The following is a 27,952-nucleotide window of genomic DNA, read 5'->3' on the forward strand; positions in this document are numbered from 1 at the left end:
CATGTGACATGTTGTTTTGTATCATATTAAAAAAAACAACATCAATGTTATGCTCGAAACGAGACAGGAAAAATGAGAGATCTCGAAAATGGTTTAATGTACGAGCCTAGTAGGAGTTCCTGAAAGCATCACTGTACAAACTTCCTGAGGATTTTCTTTCATAGAACTTTACGTGCCCATTGCTGTTTTTTTAACAACTGCTCTGTCTGATACTTAGATAAAGGCAGCGATAGGTCCGCTTGTACCGATGGCCAAACAATGTAAAGACCGGAAACTATTTTCATAACCGACGAACGTCAAACTTGGTAACGCCTTCATGTTCCAAAGTACAACCAGAGTACCGGTTGGCTAACAATTTGTGCAAGAAGTCGCCAGATCAAAGGACGTTTTTGTCTGCCAGTTTACTTTTGTTGAAGAGAGTACACATTAAGGGTTTTTACAGCTGTTGTCAGCAAGAGCAAAAATGAGTCGAAGAGGTGAAAGAAACGAGGAAACGGACAAAGCTTCTGTTTCCTCAAAGGTCGCAGACGATTCACAGATGACAACAATTTACGCCGTGTATCTCATCGCCGCTTTGGATATCACATGGATGTTTTTACAGTTCTCCGTAACCCCTGTGAGTATATGACATGGGAAGAAGAAGAAGTTGAAATGTCCCTATATTCCCTGAAGTGCGCACAGTTATGATTGAGGCTGGATTTACTGACGTCGATATCAGCTATGGCGTAAAATCTGGTTTTAATTAAGAGTGCAAGAGTGACCACTGGTCTTATATGAAACACTAACAGTAGCTATTACATACACTTATAGTAAACACCGGAGAAGGGGTATTCATATCATTGAATATCAGTGTGAAAACACAGTGAAGCATCCTGCTTTGAAATGTGCTTAATCACTGTGACAAGATAAGATAAGATAAGATAAGATAAGATAAGATAAGATAAGATGACCTTTATTAGTCCCAGAGTTGGGAAATTCACTTTGGTACAGGAGCAGATATGTGGCTGTTGAGGAACATAGTATTTATACTTTGTATGAATGAGAACTATGCCAGTATGTACATGTGGGAAAAGTGTTGTATTTTATTGCTAAATCTTAGGATCTTTACTAAATGTCATACTTAAGAACAGATATTGAAAATTTAGTTCCACTGCAGTGATCGAAGACATAAAGTTAGTCAACGGTTTTGGATACACAAAACAAATCTGCAGTATAGAAATGCATTATCGATTACTACCCATGTATTTTCTTCCAGTTATTCCAATTTGGGTCACTCACATTCACAGCTGTGGCAAACTTAGAATCACCAGTTAACCGAACCCCATGCATTTCTTTGGACTGTTGAAGGAAGCTAGAGAGAAAACACAGGGAGAACATGCAAACTCCACATAAAAAGGCCACTTGTACATGAATTAATTTTTTATTGTCTTACCAGGGGCACAAATTTGTAGTTTTTGGTACACTTATCACACATGAAACGGGAGTCAAAATTGCATCATTGGAAGCATCAAAACGCCTTTTAACTATAAGCTTTTAAATGTGATAGATTAAATAGAACTACATGTATGTGGCATAATGGAAATGATCATGTTTTAAAATGTAAAATTAAGATTTTGGAAAAGAAGCAGCAGGAAACTGGCAGAAATTTAAATTTCATAATAATCATCTAAAAATATAAGCGAACACATCATTTAGTCATAGTTTAGTCATAGTGCAGTAAACATAAGAGACTGTAAAACTTCTCATTCTGTGACGTAAAATCTTCCCAACTCTGACCTCAAAGCTGAGATAAATGTATGATAAAACAAAAAAGCATAGCAGGACACTCATTTTTGCCACCAAATACCTCCACCAACTCTAACACCAGCAGCACCACCTTCCTCAAATAAGGCCAGTGTTCACCTGCAACACAATGCAACCCATTTAAATCAAGTTGATTCAGGTGGCATTTAGCACTTTTTCTGTCACCACTTTCCATTTTACATGACATGACTCTGCTGCTAAAGATATCCTGTAAAAAGAAGTTAGAGTTTGAACTGGTAGCAGCTCTACCTCAGGCCAGGTGAGTGCCACAGTGACAGTGTTCCTGCATTGTACAGCAAAACAGTCCATTTAAATCGTGAGATAACCCACACAGAATTAGGTAAGCAAGCCACCCAAAGTGTTTCAAAGTGAAAAATATTTGCACAATGGTTAGACAAAGGAGCCACATTTTTTCTGTGATAATGGCTGTGGGTGTTCATGAGGTTACCTTGAGCCATCTTGAAAGAATTCCTATATATGCAGAGCATGTCTTGGATACTTTACCCTCACATGCACCTCCTGATAAAGGTGCATGTGAGAATGCCAACATTAAATTAGATACTCCCTATCATATTGTGCCAATTTACCCTAATGAGAAAACAAGTGTTCGTCTTGTGTCCTGCTCACTCCCAGTCCCCTCGCCCAAATGGATATATTTACAGTTTTTCAAAAAAATTGAAGTAAATGTGTGAAAACAGCTTCAGTAGGGTTTAGGTTGGGTGCTTTTGGCGTTCTCCGCTTTTTTAATTTTTTTTCCGAACGAAGTGAGATGTGTTTTGGCTCATGGTTTTGTAGAAAAGAAATGAAGGTCCCACTGATCTTAGGGGTTGGCCCTGGCCAACTTAAGCACATTTCCAGCAGTAGCAAATTGAACTTCACAAAGTGAACTTACCCTTAGAAAACCCATACAGGGGCCCTAAAGGGCAAAATTGCTGTGGTCCCTGTGTGAGCACACCCACTTGGGGCTTGGGTGGGATGACTGTGGGTTTGCCCTGCCCACACACACCCACAGTTCACCCTCATCTACCCAGTGTTGGCCTAGGTATGTTGGCTGGGTATTAGTTCGCAGTTCTGTATGAATCAGTGTATGAATCAATTAAAGTAAAGGAAGGCCTTGAATGTGGACTTTTGACTGGCATAAACAAGGATGTACTTTTATTGTGTCTCTCAAGACAGTTATTTTCTGACACTCATTATCACTTCTATGCTGATGACATTCAGTTGTACATGTCTTTTAAACTCTAACAGCTGGATAGTCCACTGTTTAGTGATTGGTTCTCTAACAATTACCTCGTCTTAAACTGGTCTTAGTTCATTTTGTTCAACAGTTAAATCCAGTGTTTAAAGTCTTGGTGTAATAGTTGATTCTTCTCTGGGTTTTGGCAGTAAAATCTATCTTACCAGGGGAGTCTTTTTCCTGTTTTTTCTAATTTATGGAACATTTCTGAATTGCAACATATGGTCTCTTTGGTGGATCTGGACAAAATTGGTCATGCATTTGCGTCATTGCAATTAGATTACTGTAATGCCTTGTTTTCTGGCTTAGGTAAATTCTCATTGATGTCTCTCCAAGCAATAAAGCAAGGAAATTGTAATAAGACTATTAACACATTCAGCAGCCGAGCTCACATCACTACCATTTTATATTCTTTAAACTGGCTCTCAGTAGATTCTACAATTTGTTATGAAATTTTTGTTTTCACATACAGAGCACTAAATGGTCAGGCTCCGGACAGTTTGCCCTATCTTCTTACCAAGCACACCTCTGCTCGTAGTCTTCGATCACAGGCTCAGAATCTGCTGGTCGTTCCAAATACAAAAGGGCAGAGATTTGGAGCAGTCTCTCACAACAATTAACTTTAGCTGACTCTGTGGACTCTTTCTAAAACCAGTTAAGAATCTTTTTTAGTTTAATCAGGCTTTTCGTTGATACTTTTAATGATTTTTATTTTTGTTTTGATCTTAAATTGTTTTTGTATTGTTTTTATGGCGTTTAATTTCCTTGTTTATTTTACTCTGTTTTATGAACACTTGTCACAAAAAAAATAACTGTCACTTACTTACTTATGTTACTCTCTATAGTATTTGGCAAAGAAGCTCGGCTTCGACACGTTGTGGTTTGGTTATTTGCAAACTACAGTTGGAGTTATTCAGCTGCTCGGGGGCCCAATGTTTGGAAGGTGAGTTTCTGTTCGCTATTGTTTGCTTGGACATTGCTCTTTACTGTTTGCCAACAGTAGGAACACAGTGCAGAAAAATGTGACTGTAGGGTCTGTTTTTTGGCAGGTTTGCAGATCTATTTGGGGCACGGATGGCTTTGTCCCTGGCATGTGCTTCAACTGTTGTCTTCTTTCTGCTGCTGGCCATAGCAGACACTCCAGCCATGTTGTTCATCCATAAAATCCCCACAATCTTTATGCATGTCCTCCCTGGTGAGCATCAAACCTACCGTTTTTTATCCTTTGCTAACAATGTGGCTGAACTATTTTTACATTTATTCAGATTTATTCTAAAGTTTACTTTTATTTATCCTGAATAAAGTTTCACTTGATTTTTTTCTTTGTCCCGCCTCTGTCTGCAGCATCACAAATGGTCGTTACAGACCTTACAAAACCTGAGAAACGGGCCGACGCCTTATCCAAGCTTGGTCTGTGTTTTGGCATCGGTATGATAGTTGGCTCCACATTAGGCGGACAGCTGAGCAAACTCTATGGGTTAGTGTCACAGTGTGTATCATTAACAGCAGCACTGGTGTGAAACCAACCTGAGCAACCATTGGCTCTTTGACAGAGCCAAAGGATATAAAAAAATCTCTGGTTTAGGAAGACATTTTGGCTTAGGTTATAATATTCCGCTTTTATGAAACATGGAAATGACAGTCAAATTGTGTGTTTTCCAAAAGTGTCCCCGAAACAGCACTTTTACTTTGTATTTTTCAGGGAGAAGTTTACTGCATATTTTGGTGCTGCAGGGAGTGCCTTTAGCTTGCTGTTGGTTTTAAAGTTCATCCCAAAAAATACAAAAGCTGAAACCACCAGAGGCAACACCACAGGTAAGACATGCCTGCTTCTTCTCAACCTAATGTTCTCAGCTGTCTGGGAAGTCTATACAAAGTGGCCTTGGGTTCATGATCACAACAACCCAGTTTTTGTTATTTTTTCTTTAAAAAATTATGACTCTGTTCTTACTTTATTTTTCTTTCTTTCGCATTTTTAAATAATCTCATAGCAAACCACTGATGCCAGTCCTCAAAATTCCGTGTAATAATCCAGGTAAATTATTAGCAGCTGTTTTTATCAGAATACCGCTGAGTCTCTGATGTTGTGTTACTGTAGCATCTTCCATAATTACATACTCAAATGTGCTTAAAATTGCAATATGCCATTTTTTTTCCATATAGATGTATTTAAAAAAGAGAAAAAGAAAAAAGGTAATGAAATATTTTTTTTAGAGATGTTTGGAGAGAGTCACTTTTTGGTTGCAAATAATCCAAACCATGGTATGGGATGTTTTGACATCAAAACATGTGATGTGTTGTTAGCAGGATACCATAGAAACAAAGGCTCAAATCTAATTTGACCAAGTTGTTGTAGAGAACAAAACAAAAAACCATGGACTGCCTAAAAAATGAAATTTAATCTCAGCTGTATGAGCGTCTGTGTAACACAACCCAGAACTCAGCTTGTCATCATGTCACATCATCGATCCCTCCCAATGTCGAGCGGGAGTTAGTCCACATGCAGGAACAAAACCAGATGCTCAAGAAGGAAAACGTGGCCCTCGAGAAAAAAGTCGAGTTCTTAATGACGAGTGGTGAACAGGTAAAGGCAACAGCAAAAGATGCAGAGTGTAGTTAAAAACAGAGACCACCCGAGGAACCAACTGGTGCAATTCAAAAATCAGGTATCTGTGTTGGGTAAGAAGATTAAGATCCAGAAAACTGACCTGAGGATGGAACACAAGCAGAATCAGGTCCTGAAGCAGGAATTGGTGTCAGTAAAGGTGCTGCTGCAGTCAGCGAAGCAGCAGGGTGCCTGCCAGAGAGCTGAGCATCAAAGGTTGAAGGAACAACTGAAGCAAGTCAGTAAAGAGAGGGATAGCTTGAATGACAAGTGGCTGTGCTGCCAGCATGAATGTTCAGAGTTATGTGACAGTTATGTGTTATCTGCCATCCAGCAGTCAAGCTTTAACAGGAAGGACAGCGAGTGTAAGGAGCAAACGAGGGCATCATAGAAAATCAAGCAGAGGACCAAAAATGTGAGGAGGAGATGCAGATGCAGATGGAGAAGCTTGAGAATTGGATGAAGAAGAGCGAGGAACCTAGCTAAGATGTGCCTCTCCAGAAGCTTGAGTCCTCACAGAAAGAGGTGCTCTCCCAGGCTAAAGAGTTGAGGAAAACACAGAAGCTGTATGAGGAGCTGAAGCAAAATCTAACTCGTGTGTGTTTTCAGCTCCATTAGTACCAGGCAGTGGTCAGAGAGCAGAAAGCAAAGCTCAAAGCCTTAACAGCAGATAGGATTGTGTACAGATGTCAGAGTGAAAAACTACAGAAAGAATTAGAAGCCATCAAACAGGAGAAAGCCAGTAAAAAAAGTGCAGCAACGGATGGTCAAGAAAGGAAAAAATATTAACCTGAAATCCAACCATTCCCACATGCCTCCAGTCTCCCCAAAGATGTCCCATCGCCTACTAAAATCCAGTGAGTGCCATATGAAGTCCAGATCAAAGGAACAAAAATCTTATCAGCAGCCCATTAAAAAAATTCATGCCAAAGATTATTTTTGTTTTTTCCTTGTGTTCTTAAAGAGCTTATTAATAGGCTAATGCTCTATTAAGCATTAGCCAGGTATTAGTGATTAATTCAACATCTATAATGTCATTTATAAATACAGATATAAATGTTTATTCATGATTAATAAGCTCATATATATATAAAACATGTTCATGGTATCATTTAGAATGTCTAAATAAGTGATTAACAAAGTACTGAGATGCGCATGTACATATATAATGATTAAGATATGATCTCATTGTTTATAAAGATATAAATAAAGATATTTCTAAAATAGGAAAAGTAGTGAGCTTTTAATGACATTCCCCATAATGCAACACAGTTTCTTTTAAGGCTTTTTTTGTCACTGTTCCAGTGCCGGTATAAAAGACACAGGAAACATGGGAAGAAAGAGGGATATGACGTGAACAAAAGCAGTTACTTTAATTGTGTCATCTAAATTATTAGAAATCATAAAAAAAGTCATCCTGCGCAGAATTGTTATTAGGCAGAAAACTATCTGTAGAGGACAAAATCTGTATTATAGAACCAGGCTGTAAAAATACCTTTTAGTGTTATATAGATTTACCTTGGGAGTCTGTGGGGATGAACTCAATTTTGAAATCAGCCTCAAGTGGTACCTAGAGGAACTGCAGTTTTAGTCACTGGTTTCATTTTGAAGCTCTAGAGCAGGGATCTCAAACTCCAGTCCTCGAGGGTCAGTGTCCTGAGACTCTATAAAACTTGAGTGCATGATGACGTGGCAACCCCTAACCCTAGTCAAGTAAATATAAATAAATGTAAGTGTTTGGAAAAATGTACTTCTAAAAGTACTTTTATTGCACCATGTTCAGTCACTCATGAGCTGCTGTAATATGAATCAAATGGGTGAACTGCCACCTAAGCATGCAGCCAAGTTCTATGCCTGGTAATGAACTTATCATTTGATTCAGGTGTGTTGACCCAGAGTGATATCTAAAACCTGCAGGACATTGGCCCCTGAGGCCTGGAGTTGGACACCCCTGCTCTAGACATTTTGAGTCAAAAATGTGCAGTCACAGTATGTGTATTTTGGGTTGTTTTTTTTTTCATTCTTATCATTCTGGCAAACAGGGGACAGACAATAGTTAGACGCTGTAATTGACACTCATCAAAAACTATTCACCCTTTTCCCAGAAAAGACCATTCGGGTTTCTTTAAGTAGGGATTTTTATTTCCCTCAGTGTTTCCCTGTCTGTCATTTCTCTTTAACATCTTGAGTATATTTTAATGGCAAAATATGCAATATTAGGTATTAATCTTGTGATGATGATGATATCTAAATAGACAGTGAGAAATGAACTCAATAAAATTATCTTTAATGCTTCTTGGCATGGTACAGGGTTTTATAGATTCTTAATATTGTCATCTAGGTCTAGGTTATCTAAAGACTGGTAAATTTGGTAATGTTAAGGTTCAAAAATATAGGGAAGGAAACACAGGAGGAATGCAAGTAATCACACTGGTCCAAAGGGTAAAGACGATGATTTTAATGAAATGACACGCGTGGGAGAATGAGCGGACTCTGTAAGCAGACAGCCCCACAATCTCATCCTCCTAACATCAAAATACAGTTTTATATGCATCAGAGTATATTTAGTGGCGCCCCTCATTGCGTCATCACATACATCAGCTTCAAAACCACAAATGTTCTATTTGACAGCTTAAGGCACAATTAAAAGTACACTGGCTTCCATCTTCTCCCGGTGGTTTCCGTAAGCCAGCTCAGCTCTCGCATCGTGCATCTACTGCTTCATCAGTCAACTTTCACCTACACCCTAACAGTGTGTGTGTGTGTATGTCTCTCTGGCGTGCACAGAGTGTGCATCTGCTCTCTGCACCTTAGTTGACCTCACGTGAGGCAACCAGGCTAAGGCCATCCTGTGTTGTGATGATCTTAACTTCTATGTAAAATGTATAAACTCATTATACAAACCCAGACTCTGGTTTTGGTTTCACTTTTGCAAAAGCACGCCGTTTCCTGTCAGCCTGCAACTCAGTTTTCTCACCCACGGAAGACTATATGTAAGAATATAAAACATTCGAAAACCTTTAAATTTTAGAACAACCTGTAATAAACCTGTTAATATTTGATTATGATAACCCCTGTAATATAAATTATAACTGAACCTGTAATAAAAACTAATATAATACCAATATATTTGAACATCTGAATGCATCTGAATGCAACATCACATGAAATGGTAATGACGATTATAAAATAGCAACAAATAATAGCAGTAAAATATTTCTATTCTCGATACTCCCTCTCTTGGTGACCCTTAAAAGGGTCACCATACACTATAACATTACTCTGACCCTCTCTAGAAATGCCAGCTCCCCTAAGAACACTCCATGGGTAAAGTCAGGTTGTCCTTGGTCCCTCTCTCGTGGAAATCTTCTCCTGTAAAGGATAGAAAACACTCTCCCCTACTTTATTCAAACCTGATTCCAGCTAATATTACTCAAAGCATGAACCTAATTTTGTATTTGGTTTTTTGACTTTTATTTTATATCTCACTCAACCGTACTCAGCATTTGTGAACCTCTGAAAGCGTTGTCTTTAAGAGGATCAAAGGAAGCACGTCTCTGCATGTGCTTCCTATTGCTCCTTATCTGATCATCAACATCCTGTGCACAAACTGTCGCTGCTGCTGCAAGTTCCCTCACCTAAAGTCACCTATCACAAGAAAATGTATCAAGGAAATCATCATAACGGCTTATTCTACTAAAAGGATAAAAAACAACCACTTTAATCATTACATGTAAACACATAGTTAATTGCTCCTAAATAAACTTCATCATAGCTAAAAGCTGAACTCTAACTGTATTTTGAACTCCCATTTCCTAGGTGATAACCTGTTTGAATCTATCATTTTATTTCATTTTGCTGCTTTTAATGTAATGGTACATTCTAATTATATTTTATCAGTCATTATATTTTATCAGTTTTAACCAAAATACATAAGCTTTTTCCCCCTTGGACCTGGTTTAAAGCAAAAACTTGATCCTTCAACAAGTATTTGTTATCCTGTAACTGCATTTTATATAAGAGGACTAATTTAGAACTGCATGTGTTATCTCCATATTTTCATGTTACCCAATTTAGTTACAAACGAAACTCCTATTCAGTTAAATGCTAAATGGATTTCAGGCCTTTTGCCTGGAATCAATACTGTCAGGTCTTAATGAACTCTATATGTCTGTAAGCGTGTGCAATCCTTCAATAACTCAGGTCATTCTCACAGTAGATTGGCTAATCATAACGTTAACCAAAAGTTTATGACCCTCAAGAGACGACTCTCTGAGCCACAACTCCGTCAAAGGCACAAAAATGCAATGTGTATGAAAAATCATTTCTACATATATAATCTCCAATATTATTCATTTGAGTCAGCGAGACTTTTAACATCCTCATAAAAAGCTCTCCTCTACCCTAAAAATAAAAAAGAAATCCCACATTTTCTACTCATAAAATGTTCACTATTTTTCCCCAAAGCATATCCTTTATTCCCACAATTTCCCCTTTAAGTTTGGTGTACAACTTCTTATTAACCCCAGCAATTTATCTTCTAAACAGAATTCAGTTCATTTTACTCCTTTCTTTTAACAAGTCCTCAGTTTTACTATATCTAGATTATCAAACAACCCCAATCGTTATAAAATCCTAGTAAAACCCCTTTCACATTAAACAAATTAAATCTTAAATCCTCTCTTTTTGACACATCTCATGTGGCAAAAACTCAACATCTTCACCCAAGCTTAACAAATCAAAAGGAAAAAGGTTAGTCATTTCATTTCTCAGAACAGCTCAGCAATTCTCCTCTCCGGTGTTTTGCTCCAGCCCTAAAAACCTGTGTTTAAGGAACAAAATCAATTTTATCATCATGTCAAATCTCCTCAAAATCGTTGCTCCATGCAAAGTCTGGATCCTTGGAATTTCCTGAAAACAAAACCTGTGCCTTACATTTCATACTCAACTCTCCCTTTATGATCTAGTCTGTGTCATGACACAAAATAAACTTAAACAAAACAGTTATTAATCATGTGTTACCTCAGTTAATGGTAACTTAAGTTACATCAATGTTTCCCTTTTAGCATTTTATAATGTATTAATATGGTCTAACCCAAATCAATAAAACAGAAATTCACTCAAAGGAACATCAGCATCCCCAGATTTAAGTCTTCCACTTCTCCTGTTTGTCAACCTTTTATTTATTCCCCCCTTGGTCCAACCACTCACATTCACTCCCATGCATTCACATGATATTTTTGCTGATCTGCAGCCTTCCGCGACGTCATCAGATGCTCCACATCAGCAAAACGAGCTCAATCATTCGTTTTATTTCGTTTTCCTGTTTAGAAAAATAGTTCTCTATACTTTTGACTGGATTGAATCGATACAATCCATCTTTAGACAGAGACTTGCCGCCAATCAGTCTCTGATTGTAATCAATTATAATTCTGTAAAGCCCACCTGATTTTCGTACTTGGTAATTTTGTCAGCGCCGTCCGTTCACTCTCTTCCAGGCCTGCTTAGAACAAAAATGAAAAAGAGAGCTGATTATTAGCTCATCAAAGTACAAAACAAAATCACCTGACAGGTTTTTTCCTGAGTGCACTACTACAAAAATTTTTTGGGCCCCTCTCAGACATATCCATGTCTTAATTAAACACCCTCTGGAAATAAAACAACAGCCTCAAAATCTGAAACAATCTTAAATTTCACCCGTTCAACACAACGAAAACCTCGTCAAAAGATCAACGACCGTTTGCACAATGTCACCCTTCCTCACTTTACCATGTGTTCATCCAGCACAAGATAAAAACCAATTTCAACCACATATCATCCTTAAATTATAACTTTCCTGTCCAAATCTGCCCCTCTGAACAGACCTGACCACCGTAATCAAATATCCTGATACTTTACCATTATATATTTCTCCCAATACTCTTCATCAGCCCCGATCTCTCTTGAACTGAAAGCCTCCGACACACACGCACACAGGAAGTGTCTTTGTCACTCACTCACTCCAGCTAATTTGCATAAACCCACAGCTCAACAGCCAACTTAACAAGAGGAATACATGTTTAAACCTTATCACATTATTCAATTATTTTCATTTTCTTTCTATACTAATCACTTACTTTGATAAATCAGTGCAAGAGCACCCTAAGTAATCACTTCTCTTTTGTTTTGTTTTTCCATAACTCACTCCCTTGTCATACAGCTTCGTTTGAGTTATTCCACAACTCTATTTTATCCAAGTGTGTTTTAAGTGTATTTTCTTCAACATTCACACCATTTTAACCCTCATGAAATTACCAGGCTGATTTAATTACGTATGTTTGTGTTCTTAGCCAGGTTTTAAATCATTATCTGTTCATTAATCTTCATGAGCTTATCTCTGTAAGGTTAGTGCATTTTCTGTTTGTATGTGTGATTCTTATAAATGTTTCTTTATGATCTTTGTGATCTTGTAAATGTTTCTTTTCCAGTGTTCCAAACTCCTTTTGACAGGGTGTGTTTTCTCTTTGGCTCATCACTGGTCATTGTGAATGACATTTCCCCTTCGTCTGTGCCCAGTGGCCTTACCTGTTAAATCCCGCCTCCTCCAGTGACTCCAAGGTCACTCCGGGACTTAGGTTCGAGCAATCGTGACTGCGCCTTGCCTTAGGTTGTCCCAGGGTTTCGAGGTGGGATCTTACCCGTCATGGGCTGTCCAGCCTTCCATGCCCGCCTACTACAGGAGCCAACTGGGCAAGGGTGTTATCAGACCTAGGGGACACACTGGTTCTGGAAATTAAAGGAGTGTAAACTGCTTTCTTTATTAAACTTTCCAACAATAATTTCACATGTAACAGTTTGTGTACGTATGCGTTTTCAATTCATTAATGTAATTGTTAGTTCATGTATTTATTTCTCTCAGTCTGTCTCTTTTCTAAAACCTGTAATTAATATAATTTTATTACTTTATTACTTTTTCTTAAAACATGCATCCGCTTCATCCTCTTAGAATTTAACTCTGTCTATTTCTCTGGGTGCTCCCCTGACATCATCAGTCACACACACCTTCCTCTCACACACACTTTTAAATAGAGCTCTTCCAAACATCAGGACAACTAACACTTCTCCACGGACAGGACCATTCTTTAGGTCAGTTTTATAGCATCAGTCACCCAATAATCTCTTAACTGGGCTTCCCAAGTACATATACTTATGTATTTTCAATCGGAAAAATACACTCAACCTGTCATAACATCTCTCATGGATTTCTTGAATTAAAAGCACTTTCAAACTTTAAAACATCCTACTTTTCCTCACACAAGAAATATATTTCACACTCCTTTATTCCATACACACCTTTAAAAGTTCTAACCTCTTTAGTCATTCAGTAATCGTCTCACACACTGCCTTTTCTCTCTCAAACTGCCATTTTCCACTCACTCAGACAAATCATGCAGTCACTCAAATTAAATACTGACAGCATTCACACAGTTAAAATCACACAAAATACGCTTTCATACGAGTATCTTGGACATGCCTTCCATGATCAGAAAGAGCAAGTCAAAAGAAAAAGAAAAAGAAAACTGAAACCTCTCATCGTCTCACACCCCGCTTCTCCCCACACACACATAACTGAAAAATAAAACACACCAACATTTATGGCTCACGAAATATACATCTATCAAAATTCAGTCATTTACTATACATCCACACTAATATATTCAAACTGTATTCATACTCTCATAATAAGCAAAACCAACCTCTTATATACAGGCATTTAGCAAAGCGCTCCGTCCTCTCGAAAACTGAAACCACCCTCTCTGCGCGTCTCCGCTGCTCATTTGCATTTACACACACCATCAGTGCACATCCGGCTGTGCATTACTGACACAGAGATTGATCCTACTCATAGATCTCATATTTTATATTACAGACGTCTTATTAATTACAACTGCACAGATTTTTTTAGGCCTTGTCGCTCCTACAAATTCGAAAATTTTCCATAACCGACTCGAACGGGCAAACCTTCAGGTTTTTGCGACCAATTTAACAGACCAGACTCGAACTGCTCTGTCCAGATTTCTAGCCCTAACTTACTTTACCGGTAGCCAAAAAAGCGCAAGAATAGGGGACTTGAACCCCTAGCTTATCTCAGGATGCCCTGTACCCCACGGTCAAGCCAAACCGAGCTAACCCTACTCGCCGGTAGGTCAACAATGCGCGTCCGCATCGAGGAGGGATCGCAACGTCCGGCTATGCGCTTCTTAACAGACGCCGCTGTCGCCCTAGACAAATTTAGAATAATTTGAAACAACAATCTACACCCAACACAGGATTAAGATTGAGGACCACCCTCAACAGTTTTAGAGATTCCCCAGTCCTCTTCGGATGTTGCCCGAAACTATCCCTAGTCATCGCTAGGTGAAGGATAGATTTCTCTATCCAGCAGGGAGCGTCACCTCCGAGAAAGTTCTTAAGGGTTGCATAACCAATGGGACTTGAACCCACACAATGACCAAATTCCCTATCATTCTAAAAGTTCACTTCGCAGTCCAACTGCTTTAATTCTCTTTTCATTCCTTTATTCTCATTACTCAGTACTGTCACTTATACTTCCTTATCATTATCATTACTTCAACCTTCAACTTTTCACCAAAATCAAAGCAGACATCTACCAGTAGTTTCAGTGAGTAGACTTTCAATTTACACAGCCCAATTTGACACACTTTGGTTCATAAGATCAACAGGTGGTGCCTACCTTTTGTTATATGCCGGCTTGTCACTCACTTTGACCACTGACCAATGCCTGAGCGCCTGACGCCTCGGACCTTTCTCCGTCCTGTCTCACTTCCCCCTCGGACGAAGCCCCCAAATGTTAAGGTTCAAAAATATAGGGAAGGAAACACAGGAGGAATGCAAGTAATCACACTGGTCCAAAGGGTAAAGACGATGATTTTAATGAAATGACACGCGTGGGAGAATGAGCGGACTCTGTAAGCAGACAGCCCCACAATCTCATCCTCCTAACATCAAAATACAGTTTTATATGCATCAGAGTATATTTAGTGGCGCCCCCTCATTGCGTCATCACATACATCAGCTTCAAAACCACAAATGTTCTATTTGACAGCTTAAGGCACAATTAAAAGTACACTGGCTTCCATCTTCTCCCGTGGGTTTCCGTAAGCCAGCTCAGCTCTCGCATCGTGCATCTACTGCTTCATCAGTCAACTTTCACCTACACCCCTAACAGTGTGTGTGTGTGTGTGTATGTCTCTGCGCGTGCACAGAGTGTGCATCTGCTCTCTGCACCTTAGTTGACCTCACGTGAGGCAACCAGGCTAAGGCCATCCTGTGTTGTGATGATCTTAACTTCTATGTAAAATGTATAAACTCATTATACAAACCCAGACTCTGGTTTTGGTTTCACTTTTGCAAAAGCACGCCGTTTCCTGTCAGCCTGCAACTCAGTTTTCTCACCCACGGAAGACTATATGTAAGAATATAAAACATTCGAAAACCTTTAAATTTTAGAACAACCTGTAATAAACCTGTTAATATTTGATTATGATAACCCCTGTAATATAAATTATAACTGAACCTGTAATAAAAACTAATATAATACCAATATATTTGAACATCTGAATGCATCTGAATGCAACATCACATGAAATGGTAATGACGATTATAAAATAGCAACAAATAATAGCAGTAAAATATTTCTATTCTCGATAGTAACTTCACGTATAATGCTGGGTTTTCCGATATGAAATCACTGCCTGCTATCAATCGGGAAAATGGCGTGAGCATTCCTGGAAGTTCCCTGGGACTTCTCTACATACATGTTATTCCTTCCATTCCCTACCTTGACTTACTGGTAGAAACACATAACACATAATGGAATGGTAATTGTACCTTTTGCGCTTTGATTTTACTTCAGATGACAACAGAAAAAAGTCAGTATTCAATCTGGGTGAGATTACGAGGCTGATGAAGTTTCCAACAGTGATGCAGACTTTCATTATCAAGATAGTCGCAGGTTTGCCATCAGGTGAGACTTAAAGTGTGAAGATGTTTTGGTTCAAGCCTTTGCAATTTACAAATGTTGTGTCTCTTCCTAATATCACTGTGTTTAAGTTACACACTCTTAAAATGTTTTTCTTTTTTGCCATTTTTGTTTTTGGAGGTTACCTATGGTGATATGTTCTGATCGGGCTCACCTACATTTATGTGTATTAAAATGGGTATGAATATGTAGCTAAAATTGTGGATGCGCATGTTAAACCAGGACAAAATTTTAAATAATTCTGGTCAAACATCTGTGAGCCAAATGTTCAGGCTTCATACTCTTGTGATGGCTCAGCTATAAAAGGCTTGATGGGGTTTCGTCATCACCCTGCCGGTCGGGCGGGCAGGTGGGCAGCATGGACACCCAGGTTTGTGAACGCGATAACTCGAGAAAAAGGCAACATAGGAGTTTCAAATTGATACCATAGGTGTATTTACTAAAAGGCTCTGACGAGTTTGAATGAAGGTCAGAGGTCAAATTTTGTGAAAACCTTGTGAACACGATAAAACAAGGCAGAGTACACAGAAACCCCAACTGGACCTTCTGAAATTGCAAGGAGCAGCCAATCGGAAGCAAGTTTGTGTAAAGGGAAGGTGGCCTTACAGGAGCAGGCTTTAGACAAACGGCACCAAGAATAACTTCAAGATAAATACAACTGTAATGCTGTAAATCAGCATGTTAGGTCAGCACTGAAGTTAAGCGGCCCTGAAAACATTTTACAAACAGAAAATTAAATTGCCACAAAGAGACACAAAGCCAACTTTGATGGTGTCATCATAAATCATATGCAAATCTAACAAAATTGTTTTGTGCTCTAAGGCATTTTTCAAGTGATGTTTTCTATCATTGCACTGGAGTTCTTTAAGCTGCAGCCTGAGCAGAATGGCTACCTGATGGCCTATTTTGGCATCGTCCAAATGGTAAGACTGAAATCCAAAATGATTTGGCGCATTTTAGCCTTTTCAAGTTTTTTACGTTTTGTTACATTACAGACCAAAATTCACTTGTGATTCACTTGTTTAATTTAGACTAAATGACAAATTAAGGAACAGGTTTTTGGAGTGTTTTGTTTGTTTTTCTTTTTTCTTTAACAACTGAAAGAATAAAACACCCTATTTGGAGACGTATCCTTGCTCACACTTGGGGTTGAGCTCTGATGGTTCCTACATGAAACAACAGTCCCCAATATGCTTTGATAACTTCATTAGACCTGTGATTAGCTAAATTCATGAATTAGGAAAGTTACATACAGGTCTGTTTAAGGTCTTGCAGTTGTCAGACTAAAAAAACCCAACCTGTGATAGCCTCTTATTGTCAGATGGGGAACTTTTGGAACCACCAACAGTCGTCCAAGATATTCCAATATAGCCAAGATAAGCAGTCTGGTCGTTGTCAGAGAGATTACCAAGAAGCCAGTGGTCACCGACTAAAAGATTCACTTTTTATTTTTTTTGAAGAAAACTCTAAAGGATCTGAAAACTTTTCAAATGTACTGTATGTGATATGTTAGGTGGTTGAGCTTAAGATTATACCAGACTGCAAGACGAACTGAGTAAAACTCAGATGTTTGTTCAGGTTATTCAAGGAGGAGTGATCGGTCGGCTTACAGCAAGATACTCTGACAACTCATTGCTGCTTCTATCCATTGGAGTGTCCTCTTTAGTGGGACTGGCTCAGGTATGCACAAAACATAAGCACACACCCCTTAGAGGGAAAGTATTCACTCAAGTAGGGGAGACCGGGGATAGTTGTAACATTTTTGACATTTCTGCCTGTAAATTGGAGCTCTTTTAAGGTAGTGGATTGAAAATTTAATGCAAAGTATTTACATGTCTCTGCTATTAAATAGTGCAGCTATTTTCTCTGCAGCACAATTACCCATTGCATGGTATGGTCTCAAACACAAAGAGTGAAATGTTACAATTAACCCCATAGTCTGGGTTAGTTGTAACATATCCTGGGGTGAAATGTAACACAATGAAATAAGGGTACTGACAAAACATTAACATGTAATCTTTTTTATTCAACACATGAATGCACATAGAGCCATTTATGTAGCTTTGTGTGTGTGTGTGTGACAGAATGCAGAAATCTAGCTTTTGAACATATTCCAACCCCCCAAAAAGACAAATGATGGAATTTTCTGCAACTGAATATTTCATTAATTTTGGTTGGTCTTCCTTGTGTTTGGCCTCATTGGCTCAGTGGGCATTATAGCCTACAACTCTTGCACCAACTTTTGAACATAACAATGAAGCTGAAAAAATGTAGCTGTGCACCAGCATCGCAATTCCATTACTTTCTATCATGGCTTACCTTGGTGTGGTTTGCAAAGTGCTTCAGAAAGATGAGGAAATCTGTTTCTTGCACCCATCCTGATTTATTTCCACTACCAATACTTCCTACTGGTCCACCTCTGACACAGTGGTCTGCATAATGTATGTGTGGGAACACAAACAGTGGAGGAATTGTGTTGCCAATGGCATTAACCGCATATACAAAGGTGACCAGTGAACCTCTCTCTGCTGATGTCGTTGCCCCAACTTGTTTAATATAAGTTAAAGTAATAGTGTGGTAAGTTGTAACATCTGCATTATTGTTACAACTAACCCAGACTGTTGCTGTTACAACTGACCCAGACTCCTATAGCCATGAACTAGCTAAGATTACAGCCAATGGCTAAAACATTAGCACTAAAGACCTACACAGAATATATCCCCATAGACATACAAATAACATAATTTAAGTTTGATGAGTTTAACTGCAAAGCAGATAATGCTATTAGAAATTGAAATAAAGTAGAAAAACTTACTTTTGGCATACAAATTACTTTTTTTCGTGTTAAATTGTCTGTCTTTGACAAAATGTGCTGATTTTTCACATGTGATAGCAGAACTGAATTGGGCATGTACAGGATGAGTCACATCATTTTAAACTTAGCCCTGATTGGAGAAATTGGAAGTGTTACAACTGACCCACGTTACAACTATCCCCAGTCTCCCCTACTCCATAGCTTTTCTTTTTTAAAAAGCAAAACTGAAATGAAAAGTTTTAAACCCCTTTTTTACCATGAGTTTTTTTTATAGTAAATCTTACTACAACTTTTACTATTGCTTGGTATTGAACATTTTTCCTCTGTGATATTGTGCATGTACTTTTTTGAATACTTGTTCATCTGTATATGAGTGTGAATTTGTTAGGGTTTTTTTTGTTTTTGTTTGTTTTATCATTATGAATGTGTTCATGTTTCTTGTTGTTTAGCAGCTCAGATAAGAGCCCAAGAGCTTGAGATTGCTGGCTGGCACTGGGTGAAATCAGTCACAAACAGGTTGCTGCAGCCGACACCTCTTTGTGATTGGTTTGGTTGCTGCTAAAGTACTGTGGCCACTCATAGTTTGCATGGAAGGAATGTCCACTAATTAACTTGAAAAAGTAAAAGGTGAAAAAGTCCATCGCAAACATTAAATGGAGAATGTTCGGTGACCAGAGGATATCAAGTGCTCGGTGACTGCTCTAGGCCTGCATGACTGGGACTTCCAATGGACTCACACCTACTGCCAGCAACTTCCAGCAACCACTCACAACTAGTCGAGAAATACTCAATTTTCCCCAACAACGGGGGTTGCCAAGTGGTTGCCACCTGGTCTCTAGACCTTTGTGACTGGGGCTTAAAGCTGTATAAATTCATAGCAGAGCTTTGAATTGATACATCAATATGCTAACATGCTCACAACAGCCACATTAACATGTTTCGTACATGGTGCTGCCCCTAACAGGCCTCACTATCAGTTAACCCCTTCGCCACACTGCCAAAGCACCTTAAGACAGATATTCGGATTCACAGCTGAATTAGGGAGCGTCATCCTCATAGAACTCCAGAGCAAGAACTTAATCAATAGCACAGCCCATTAGAGTTCTGCTGCAGGTATTCATTGGACTCCAGTTGTGACAGTAACCCCTATTAAACATAATTACCTAGCAATGAATATAATGTGCCATTGAACCCCTTGCTGAAAACTCTTTATTTGTGATATTTCTCTGTACAGGCATATATACAGAATGTGTGGCAGTTCTGCCTTAACATCCTCCCGATGATGTTTTCTCTCAGTGTGTTTAATGTCATCACAGACAGCATGCTCACAAAGAGTGTACCGTCCTCTGACACAGGTGAGACCATCCCGCTTTACTTTATTACAATCAGATGGTGTTTGACAGGCTCGACTTTTAAAAAGCTTCATTTTAGATCACTTGATGTGTGACTGCATTTGAATAAAGCTGCTTTAAACTAAAGAAGCAAAGACACTCCAGCATTCCAAAATAAAATGTAATAATACCAAATAAAATGGTTTAGAAAACTACAGGTGAACCTATTGTGAAATAGTGTAAAGAATTAATGCCAGTTTTAATCTTGTTCTCATTTGTAGGCACAATGCTGGGACTGTGCGCATCTGTTCAATCTCTGCTTCGCACAGTGGGACCTACTATAGGGGGCTTCCTGTATGTGAACTACGGCATTTCCTCTATAGGTTTAATTCAGTTTTTCGTGAATATTGCTGTGTTTGTCTACCTGCTACAGCGACGACTCAACAAGACAGCCGAGCAGAGAAAGTGACACCTCTCAGGCTTTTTGTCTCGCTTGTTCAAAAACTCAAAAAAAGGAGAGGAGATGGAAATCAGCTGTTGATTTTAAAAACAAGCATTATATACACACATATGTCCCCTTTTTAGTAACTGCCATAATTAGATCATATCCCATTATTCCAGTGTGCAGATTTTGTGCTCTGTTCAAGTTTCTGCGATGATTCAGTGTCAGACCACTAGATGGCACCAAATCCTCTATTTTACTGGCTGATGGTTTTATTGGCTCGTTGTTCACATAAACATCATAGTTTAATCAGTTTGATTATGATTGAAAACAGGGCCAACTCCATTCCCAATACTTTCTTAATTTACAATAAAAGTTAATTTTCTTAAGTTATTGTTTTGCATTAAACTTTCGGAAATGCTTTTATTTTTTGTATACTAATTCAAAGTCAGGAATGCACTGTAGACTTACCTTTGCACTGAAAAGGACCAATGTTAATTTTAAACAACCACGCTTTTTAAAGGCTGTAAACTTTCATATAAATAAATGTGTGAGAGAAAAAAAAAATTTAATAATAATAATTGCCAGAATAGTTCAGAGACTATGATGCCAGTGCTGTCCTGGTACACCCTTAGTATCACCCAGCCAGGCTTCAACTCACTACTGTAAGTAAACTCCTTTTATTTACTGGTTCATATTTAGGTTTAGAATGATGTGGTGAAAAAAAGTGAACTGATAAAATACAACATGTTAAAGATTAAACCAGTGGTTCCCAATATCCAGTAACCACCAACTGGAATTAAGTAACTAAAATACAGAACTTAACTAGTGTCCTGTGATTTTGCTTACTTTTGTTCACTTTAGCTTTTCCATTTGTATATAAATGTAAAAATCATAACACTGCAACCACCTACAAAATGGCCAATCCTCCGTGTCTAATGTAACACACCATCAAGTCAATTTTTCCCAAAGATGAAATATGTTTTTAACTGTTGCAGATACATATTTATAGCTCTTCACATTACCTGGTATGATTTTTGAAAAGATTTTTATAAACTGTAATCCTGTCTGAATTTAAATCTATGAGACATCTGCAACATCAAAGCTGTATTAGTCTGGCAAAGTCTGTTTGGAGCTCTAACAGAGTTTGTAACCAACATACAGCTGGTAAAACAAGTATTGAAAATATTAAAATATAGGTTTGATTTCTTTGCATGTGTGGATTGGATGGGTTGTTACCGACATCTGGTGAGAAGTTCATCTCGATAGCACATTTAGAAATACATCTACTTAGAAAACTGGTGACGTGTTTAAAACTAATTTTACCTGCTGTATTTAAAATTATTGAATATTTCAGGGCTACAGCATTCATTAACTATTTATTTGTTTCTTGTACATTTCTTATACAGTTTCTTATATAGTTTAGAAACACAGTTCAGGTTTGGTTTAGCATTTTTAGCATCCAGCTGTGTGCTGTGTAAGTGGCATCAGTGTCACCGGTAGATTTTCTCCTTATACAAACTAAGCAGTCCAAATGAACACAAAATATATAATTGTGTGTGTATCTTGCTCTCTCCAGATCACACAGCGCAGTGTGAATAGGGATTCTTGTTTATACACCAGGTGACTCAGGTGTAATTATAGTAAACAGAGACACAATAAAGATTAGGATTAAAGATTAAGATGAAATTTCCAGCATATGTCAGCCTGTTCATGGTATCAAGTACTGGAGCTAGCAGGAATGGACTACCCACACAGAGTGTCTGATGAAGCAGGTGATGGAGGGGCTGAAAGTGCCTGAAAGGTTTCCCCTGCCTTAATGAAGATCAAAGAAATCTGCAAGAAGGTGTTTAAAAAGAAGTTGAAATGCCTATAACAGCTGGACTCAATGACAGGCTGCTGTAGATGAATCAATTGTAGAAATGTTCAGAGCTCACCTCACTGAGCTAGCAGCAGAGAGGCCTTCCCCACGGCTTACCTGTAGAAATGTAGTTTTTACTACATGTATTCTTATAGGCTTCCTTGTCCTGACGTTTCGACTCAAGATAAAAGAAAATGTAAGAAATCAATTAAGCAGTATTGAATTTAGTTAATTACTATATACTTTTATTTCTTTTCATTCTTCACATTTATCCCAGGAAAGAAAAATCCTACTATACATATATACAACCCTTGTTGTAAAGTATTGTGAAGAAATGTAATGTGGGTGTGTAATGCACTAAAAATCCAAAGAACAATGTACTTTGGCTTATTTCTTTAGGTGTGACATAACTTATTTAGATTAGCTGATTAAATAAGATGAAACTTTAATGAGGCTGGGGTAAATCTGCTGCGGTAGATAATGAGATACAGCAGGGGAAGATAAGAGCAGACTGGATGAATGTCCATAAATTAAGTAAAACCATTTAAGCAGGCTACAACAAAAGCATCAGGAATGTACAGTATGCAACAATATTAGGAAAAAAAACCAATAAAATACATTAAGAGAAACACGAGATAGAAAAACACTTTCAAACAATTTCAAGCTAAATGAAGCCGAAAAGAGTGGTATTCATTTTGTTATGCCGAGAGCTTTTTCAGAACATCCACAAAGGCTCTCTGTGCATGGATGTGTGATGTAGCAAAAAAATGCTTCACCACAAGAACAGCTTCCACTCCTGCCCTCTGTCACATCTCTTTCCCTTCTTCTCGTTTGATGTTTAATGGTGAGGTAATGGTTTTTTTTTTTTTTTTTTTTTTTTTTTTTTTACCCTGTCCCGTTTGGTTCTTTTGCCTAAAGATAATCATAGACACAAATATATTCAGTAAAAATACAAATAACTCCAAAATTATCAGAAAACCTTGGGACCATGACACTAAAGCATCATCAGTGACATGTCAGTGAGTGGATATCAGAAGACAGGATGGCACGACAGAATCCCAACCCACCTGCTATTAAAGAATTCTGTTTATGAGCGGCAGCCAATAGGAGGACAGCTGGCTCAAAGAGAGTGTGGCCCTAAAAGGAAGTGGAGCTAAACCTGCAAAAAAACAGAAAGAAAGAAAAAAAAAAAGAAATCAATTAAGCAAATGCTGAGAGAACTTAATTCAGAGAGTAAAGAAACCACAAATGTATAAAAATAAAAACTGGCCTTAGCCAAACCTCTGGCACCTGGTGATAAAAACACTCGACAGAAGGTCAGAACAGCCTTGAAGATAATTCAATAGTATGACACAGGTCGATATGAGTTCCTGGATACTCCAAAGCAATGGAGTTATATTAATATACTGAATTAAAGTGAATTCTTTGTCCATGCTTAAAGAAATGGGAAGAACAAATCCACTTTGGCCTGAACTTTAAAACTAAATCAGAAATCTGGTAAAGAAAAAAAAAAAATACATTGAAATATCATCTTAAAATCAAAATCAGTCCAGGCTTCTTCTTGACACAGTTCATAATAACTACATGAAGGAAGAGATTTTTTTTCTCTTCCTTCATGTAGTTTATATAAGCTGCATGGCAGTAGAGGAAATATGCATATTATGGAGAAGAAATATACTTTAATGGGGATTTCTAAAAAAGAGTTTAATCACATTTAATCAGGAGGTTTCTGAATTTATGTTGTTTTCATAATGATATTGTGTATCTTTTATTATTAAAATCATTAACTTTAATTAAACATTCATGTAAAGGGCATTCAAAATACGTTTCAGAATACGTGCATCTGTGGATTGAGTGACATTTGCCTTTGCCAGAGTTAGCTATTCTGTGCAGCTCAGATCAGTCTGGAATGATTTGGATGAATGAATAAGTCTGGAAGTAAATAAAAACTGAATTAAAAAAGTAAGTATTTGTATCAAGAAATAGCTCAGATAAACAATTTCCATACTCTGAGAGGGATAATTAAAACCTTCATCACAGTGTGGGCAGTAAGTCTGCTTCCTCTGGTTGTCAGGCTGCTGCATGTTGGAGTGATGTCATAAAATCTGGAGCAGGTGTTTTCATTGTTTTTACAAAATAAGCTCATTTTGAATGTTTTTTTTCTTTTTTTTTTAAAAATAATATGATCGACAATCCTGGATTAAAAACAAACAAAAAAACAAACAAAAAGTCGGCAGATGTCAGTGAGGTGATTTATTTTTCTTTTGCCCCCAAATCTAATGAAATAGCCGGAAAATTCCAGTATTTGTATAAATTACATTTTAAGAGACATTTTGAAGCTAAGCATAAAAGTATAAAATACTAATTGAAAAATCTAGATTAAAACTGCATATACTTACAAAGGTGTTTAGAAAACACCTTTTAAATGTTGATTAAAGTAAAACCCCAAAAATCTGAAGCGAGAAGATAGGAAGTGTTTAATAAGTTTAAGTTGGCACCCTGCTCAGGTGAACTTCACCTTTAATGCGATCAGCTGCCTCAGTGTGAATTCTATCTTTTCAGGCTGATCCCACACCTGCCCTCACTCATTACTCGCTAGAGTCCAAGCCATCAAATGTCTTCCATTGGGTGTAGAGTGTCAGTGTAGCTCGTAAAACACAAGGAGCATGCTCTTGAATCTTCTGTCTCTGCCTCTTTATGTGAGTCAAAGGAGCTGCAGATGGAGCTGAAGGGTGTCACTGTATCTACGGACCCGGGCCGGGGGGTGATGCGGTCCTGACCACTGGAGGGGGTGCCTTGTTACACTTGGCCATTTGAGTCAGGGGGAACTGGGACAATGCTGCTGTTAACACTCCGGACGGGGACCTTTGGGTCCTCTGAAAGTTTAATGTGACTCTGCGAGCGACCTGCGCTCACTGAGGTCAGAGATGAGCGCAGCCCGGCGATGGTCCAGGGTTGCCTTGTGTCAGCGCATTGGAAACTAAATGCCAGTGGGGGGGGCCGTGAGGTCCCAGGCTTGTTTTGTCCCCTGTGGTATAGATAATGAGGCATCTGTCTCCACCTGCCGCATGGAGAGATGAGGCTCACTGTCTCTTTTAAAAAGAGCACAGGTTACCTTTCTGATTTGTTCGAGCCAGGCCAGGGACATGATCTGTAGCAGAGAAGCCTTCAGTCTAAATGTTTTATACAGAGGCTTTCTTACTTCTTTCTGTGCTGCACCACACAGTGCTCCTTCAGTGTCTTGTGAGGTACATCTAGAAAATTACCATCCATATCAATCAAGCATGAGACAGTCTAACCAAAATGTAATTACTTTCACCCCAAGTCAGTGCGACTTTTGTCGATCAGGTAATAGTCTTTAATTACGTCGGTAAAAGAATGTCATGAACTGTTTTACAGCAGAGTGCTGGTTCTTGTTCAGAGTTTATAAAAACCTCATGTGCACATGACAGAAGCTCAACATGGCTGCACAGCTCCTGCTCCATCATCCTTTCCAGCAGACCTCATGGAACTCTTGGAGTTGGCCACTGGAGTGAAAGGTGATCTTAGGGGGTTTTTGTCTTGGTGTAATCAGACAGCGACATCATCAATCATGAGAGGGGGAATTACAGTGGGTTACAATAGGTGATAAGATAATGAGTGGGGCCACAGTGACCTGGTGAGGGACAGCTCGAATTCCCGTTCTGATTACATGGCAGTGGCTTGACTTTGTTGTAAACGGCTGAGGACACTGGCTGTGCAATTCCAAGATGAAGAAAGGAGTTTTTTTCTAACTGTATCAGGCCTATGAAGTTAAAGTAAAAATATTTTTTTATATTTAATTCTTGTTTTCAGACAGAAATGTGATATATACATATAATGCATGAAATGGCAATAATGCAATTTCTAAAGGGTTTCAGCAGCTTATGAGATCACTGTGTAGCAGGTAGACTTGAACTACAGAATTAATGAAGTTGAATAAAAATGGACCAATACTATTAGTTACCATCCATCTATCTGTTTTGTCTCTACTTATCCAGTTCAGGGTAGTGGTGATGCGGTCCTATCCCAGCTGCCACAAGGTGAGAAGCAGGATACATCCTGGACCTTCATGGTGCTATGGGCTTTGGACTGTTTGGGTTTTGCTTCTTTGAATCATTGGTTGTATTATTTATATTTGTCCTTTATCTCCCAGCATTCTCTGTTCCTTGATTAAGTACTATTTAGTTTATTCCCTTTTGTGTTTCATTCTGTTCTGGTCTCATCTCAGTGTTTTTTTTCCCTCTTGTGTTTCTTGTGTAAGTTAATCTTTTCTCCCCATTCAGTTGTATCTGTCTTCTGCAGACATAATGCCTTTGGAATTAGGATATTTGCAACAGAGCACTGGAAAATGCCAGGTTTCATTATCACCTTTAGATAGGCAATTGGGTTTTTATCCATGATGTGGATTCTGTGAAAACCACAGTTTGTGATAGATGTGGCAATCCAACGAAACATCAACATCAGGAAGAAGCAGCATGAGAAAATAGAAGTATCAGCTGGAGCAGATGTGAAAGGTAAAGTTTAAAGTTGTCCCAGTGTAACTCAAGAGTGTCTCCAACAGATTCCAGGTACAAGGTCCGAGTGGAGTGGAGTCCTAGGAATAGCTAGAATACTACACAGAACCCTCGGACTTCCAGGCCTCTGGTAGAGGACCCAAGCTTCAGGATCAGACACATGCTATCCCACCAGAGGGTGAGAGGGAGCTATATTATTTTAAACTTATTGGCTTGTTTTGTTAAACAAAGTCAAAGAAGACAGAAATGAAATTAGATACACAATTACCTTCAAATGAGGCCTCAAGCATGCTGGTTGCTTGTGATCTGGTGGATGTTAAGAAAAAGTGTGTCCTGTGTAATGATTTGATGTTATACTGTTAGGCAACCAAGACACACAATAACAAGCTGGCCTGACAGTAAAGATTATAAATGTGTTATTCATTACTCTGGCTGTTTGAGAACTGTGATAGTTTTCTCTGGAGTAAATATCAAATGTGCACTGATCAGCTATCCTTTGCTTTATTTTCAGAGTCATGTCAGTTGCTTACATGAGACTGTGACAAGTGGAAAAAGTCCAGTGTGTGTGTTGTTTCACACCTTTGAAGACAAGCTGCCCCCTCCTCATTGAGGAGCATGCTCAGCCTTGTGTCAGGAGGCTCAGAGCCCCATGACGCCTGGTCTGTCCTGCACGCTCTGGTCCACACTCTCACTCCCTGACATGTGCCAGCGATCGCTAATCCTCCACTGACGCCTCTCGGAAGCATCACATTCAACAACAGAACAATAAATGCCCACTGCACTGACCTCAGAGAATTGTCGCCTCTTGCTACATCAGCCAGGATCTCCCATCTTCTGCTTGTGGAAGACCATATTGGTTACATAGAACCTAATATGGCATAACACAAAAGGCTTCTTTATGACACATGTGGCTGCATGAAAAGTCTTTGTTGTCTTTAGGATTAAGAGTTGGAGATTTGAATGTTTGAAGGGAATATGTCTAAAAAGACAGGATGTTGATTGAATTTTAATTACAACAGAGCCGATTAGATAACAATATGGTGCAGGAGTTAAAAGCGGGAAACATGTGCCAGCCAGTGCGTCTGTTTGAATTATCGGCTGTAAGCTTTGTTTGGATGTTGTTTGGATGACTCATACAGAGCAGCATCTGTGTTCTCCAGAGATAAATCTGACCATTATTGGTCATATTGTTTAGATTAATGACTATCCTGTATGATGTAATGACATGTTGTGTGGGTATTTTGAGTTCTTAATACAGCAGATTAAAAACAATTGAAGTTA

The 27,952-nt window shown here is 38.5% G+C and overlaps 1 protein-coding gene across 5 annotated transcripts; it reads left to right on the top strand.

Annotated features, from left to right (window-relative positions):
• Positions 1-139: 139 nt before the first annotated feature.
• slc22a18 (solute carrier family 22 member 18) lies at positions 140-27,952 on the top strand. 5 transcript variants are annotated; one of them, XR_004199528.2, is made up of 14 exons: positions 140-616; positions 3,886-3,983; positions 4,090-4,235; positions 4,385-4,517; positions 4,743-4,855; positions 15,562-15,672; positions 16,510-16,610; positions 17,266-17,367; positions 19,737-19,857; positions 20,115-20,187; positions 25,589-25,675; positions 26,156-26,197; positions 26,719-26,849; positions 27,183-27,952. XR_004199528.2 is itself a non-coding variant. In XM_031740966.2 (10 exons), the coding sequence occupies exons 1-10, from the start codon at positions 464-466 to the stop codon at positions 20,300-20,302; spliced, it is 1,266 nt and encodes a 421-aa protein (XP_031596826.1). In that variant the 5' UTR covers positions 140-463; the 3' UTR covers positions 20,303-23,651. The 5 variants fall into 5 exon arrangements, 1 of the variants encoding a protein (XP_031596826.1); XR_005609137.1 differs by having other exon boundaries at positions 25,536-25,675; positions 26,156-26,849; XR_005609156.1 differs by lacking the exon at positions 25,589-25,675.

This window comes from Oreochromis aureus, linkage group 1, assembly GCF_013358895.1.
Source record: "Oreochromis aureus strain Israel breed Guangdong linkage group 1, ZZ_aureus, whole genome shotgun sequence".
Taxonomy (NCBI): Eukaryota; Metazoa; Chordata; class Actinopteri; order Cichliformes; family Cichlidae; genus Oreochromis; species Oreochromis aureus.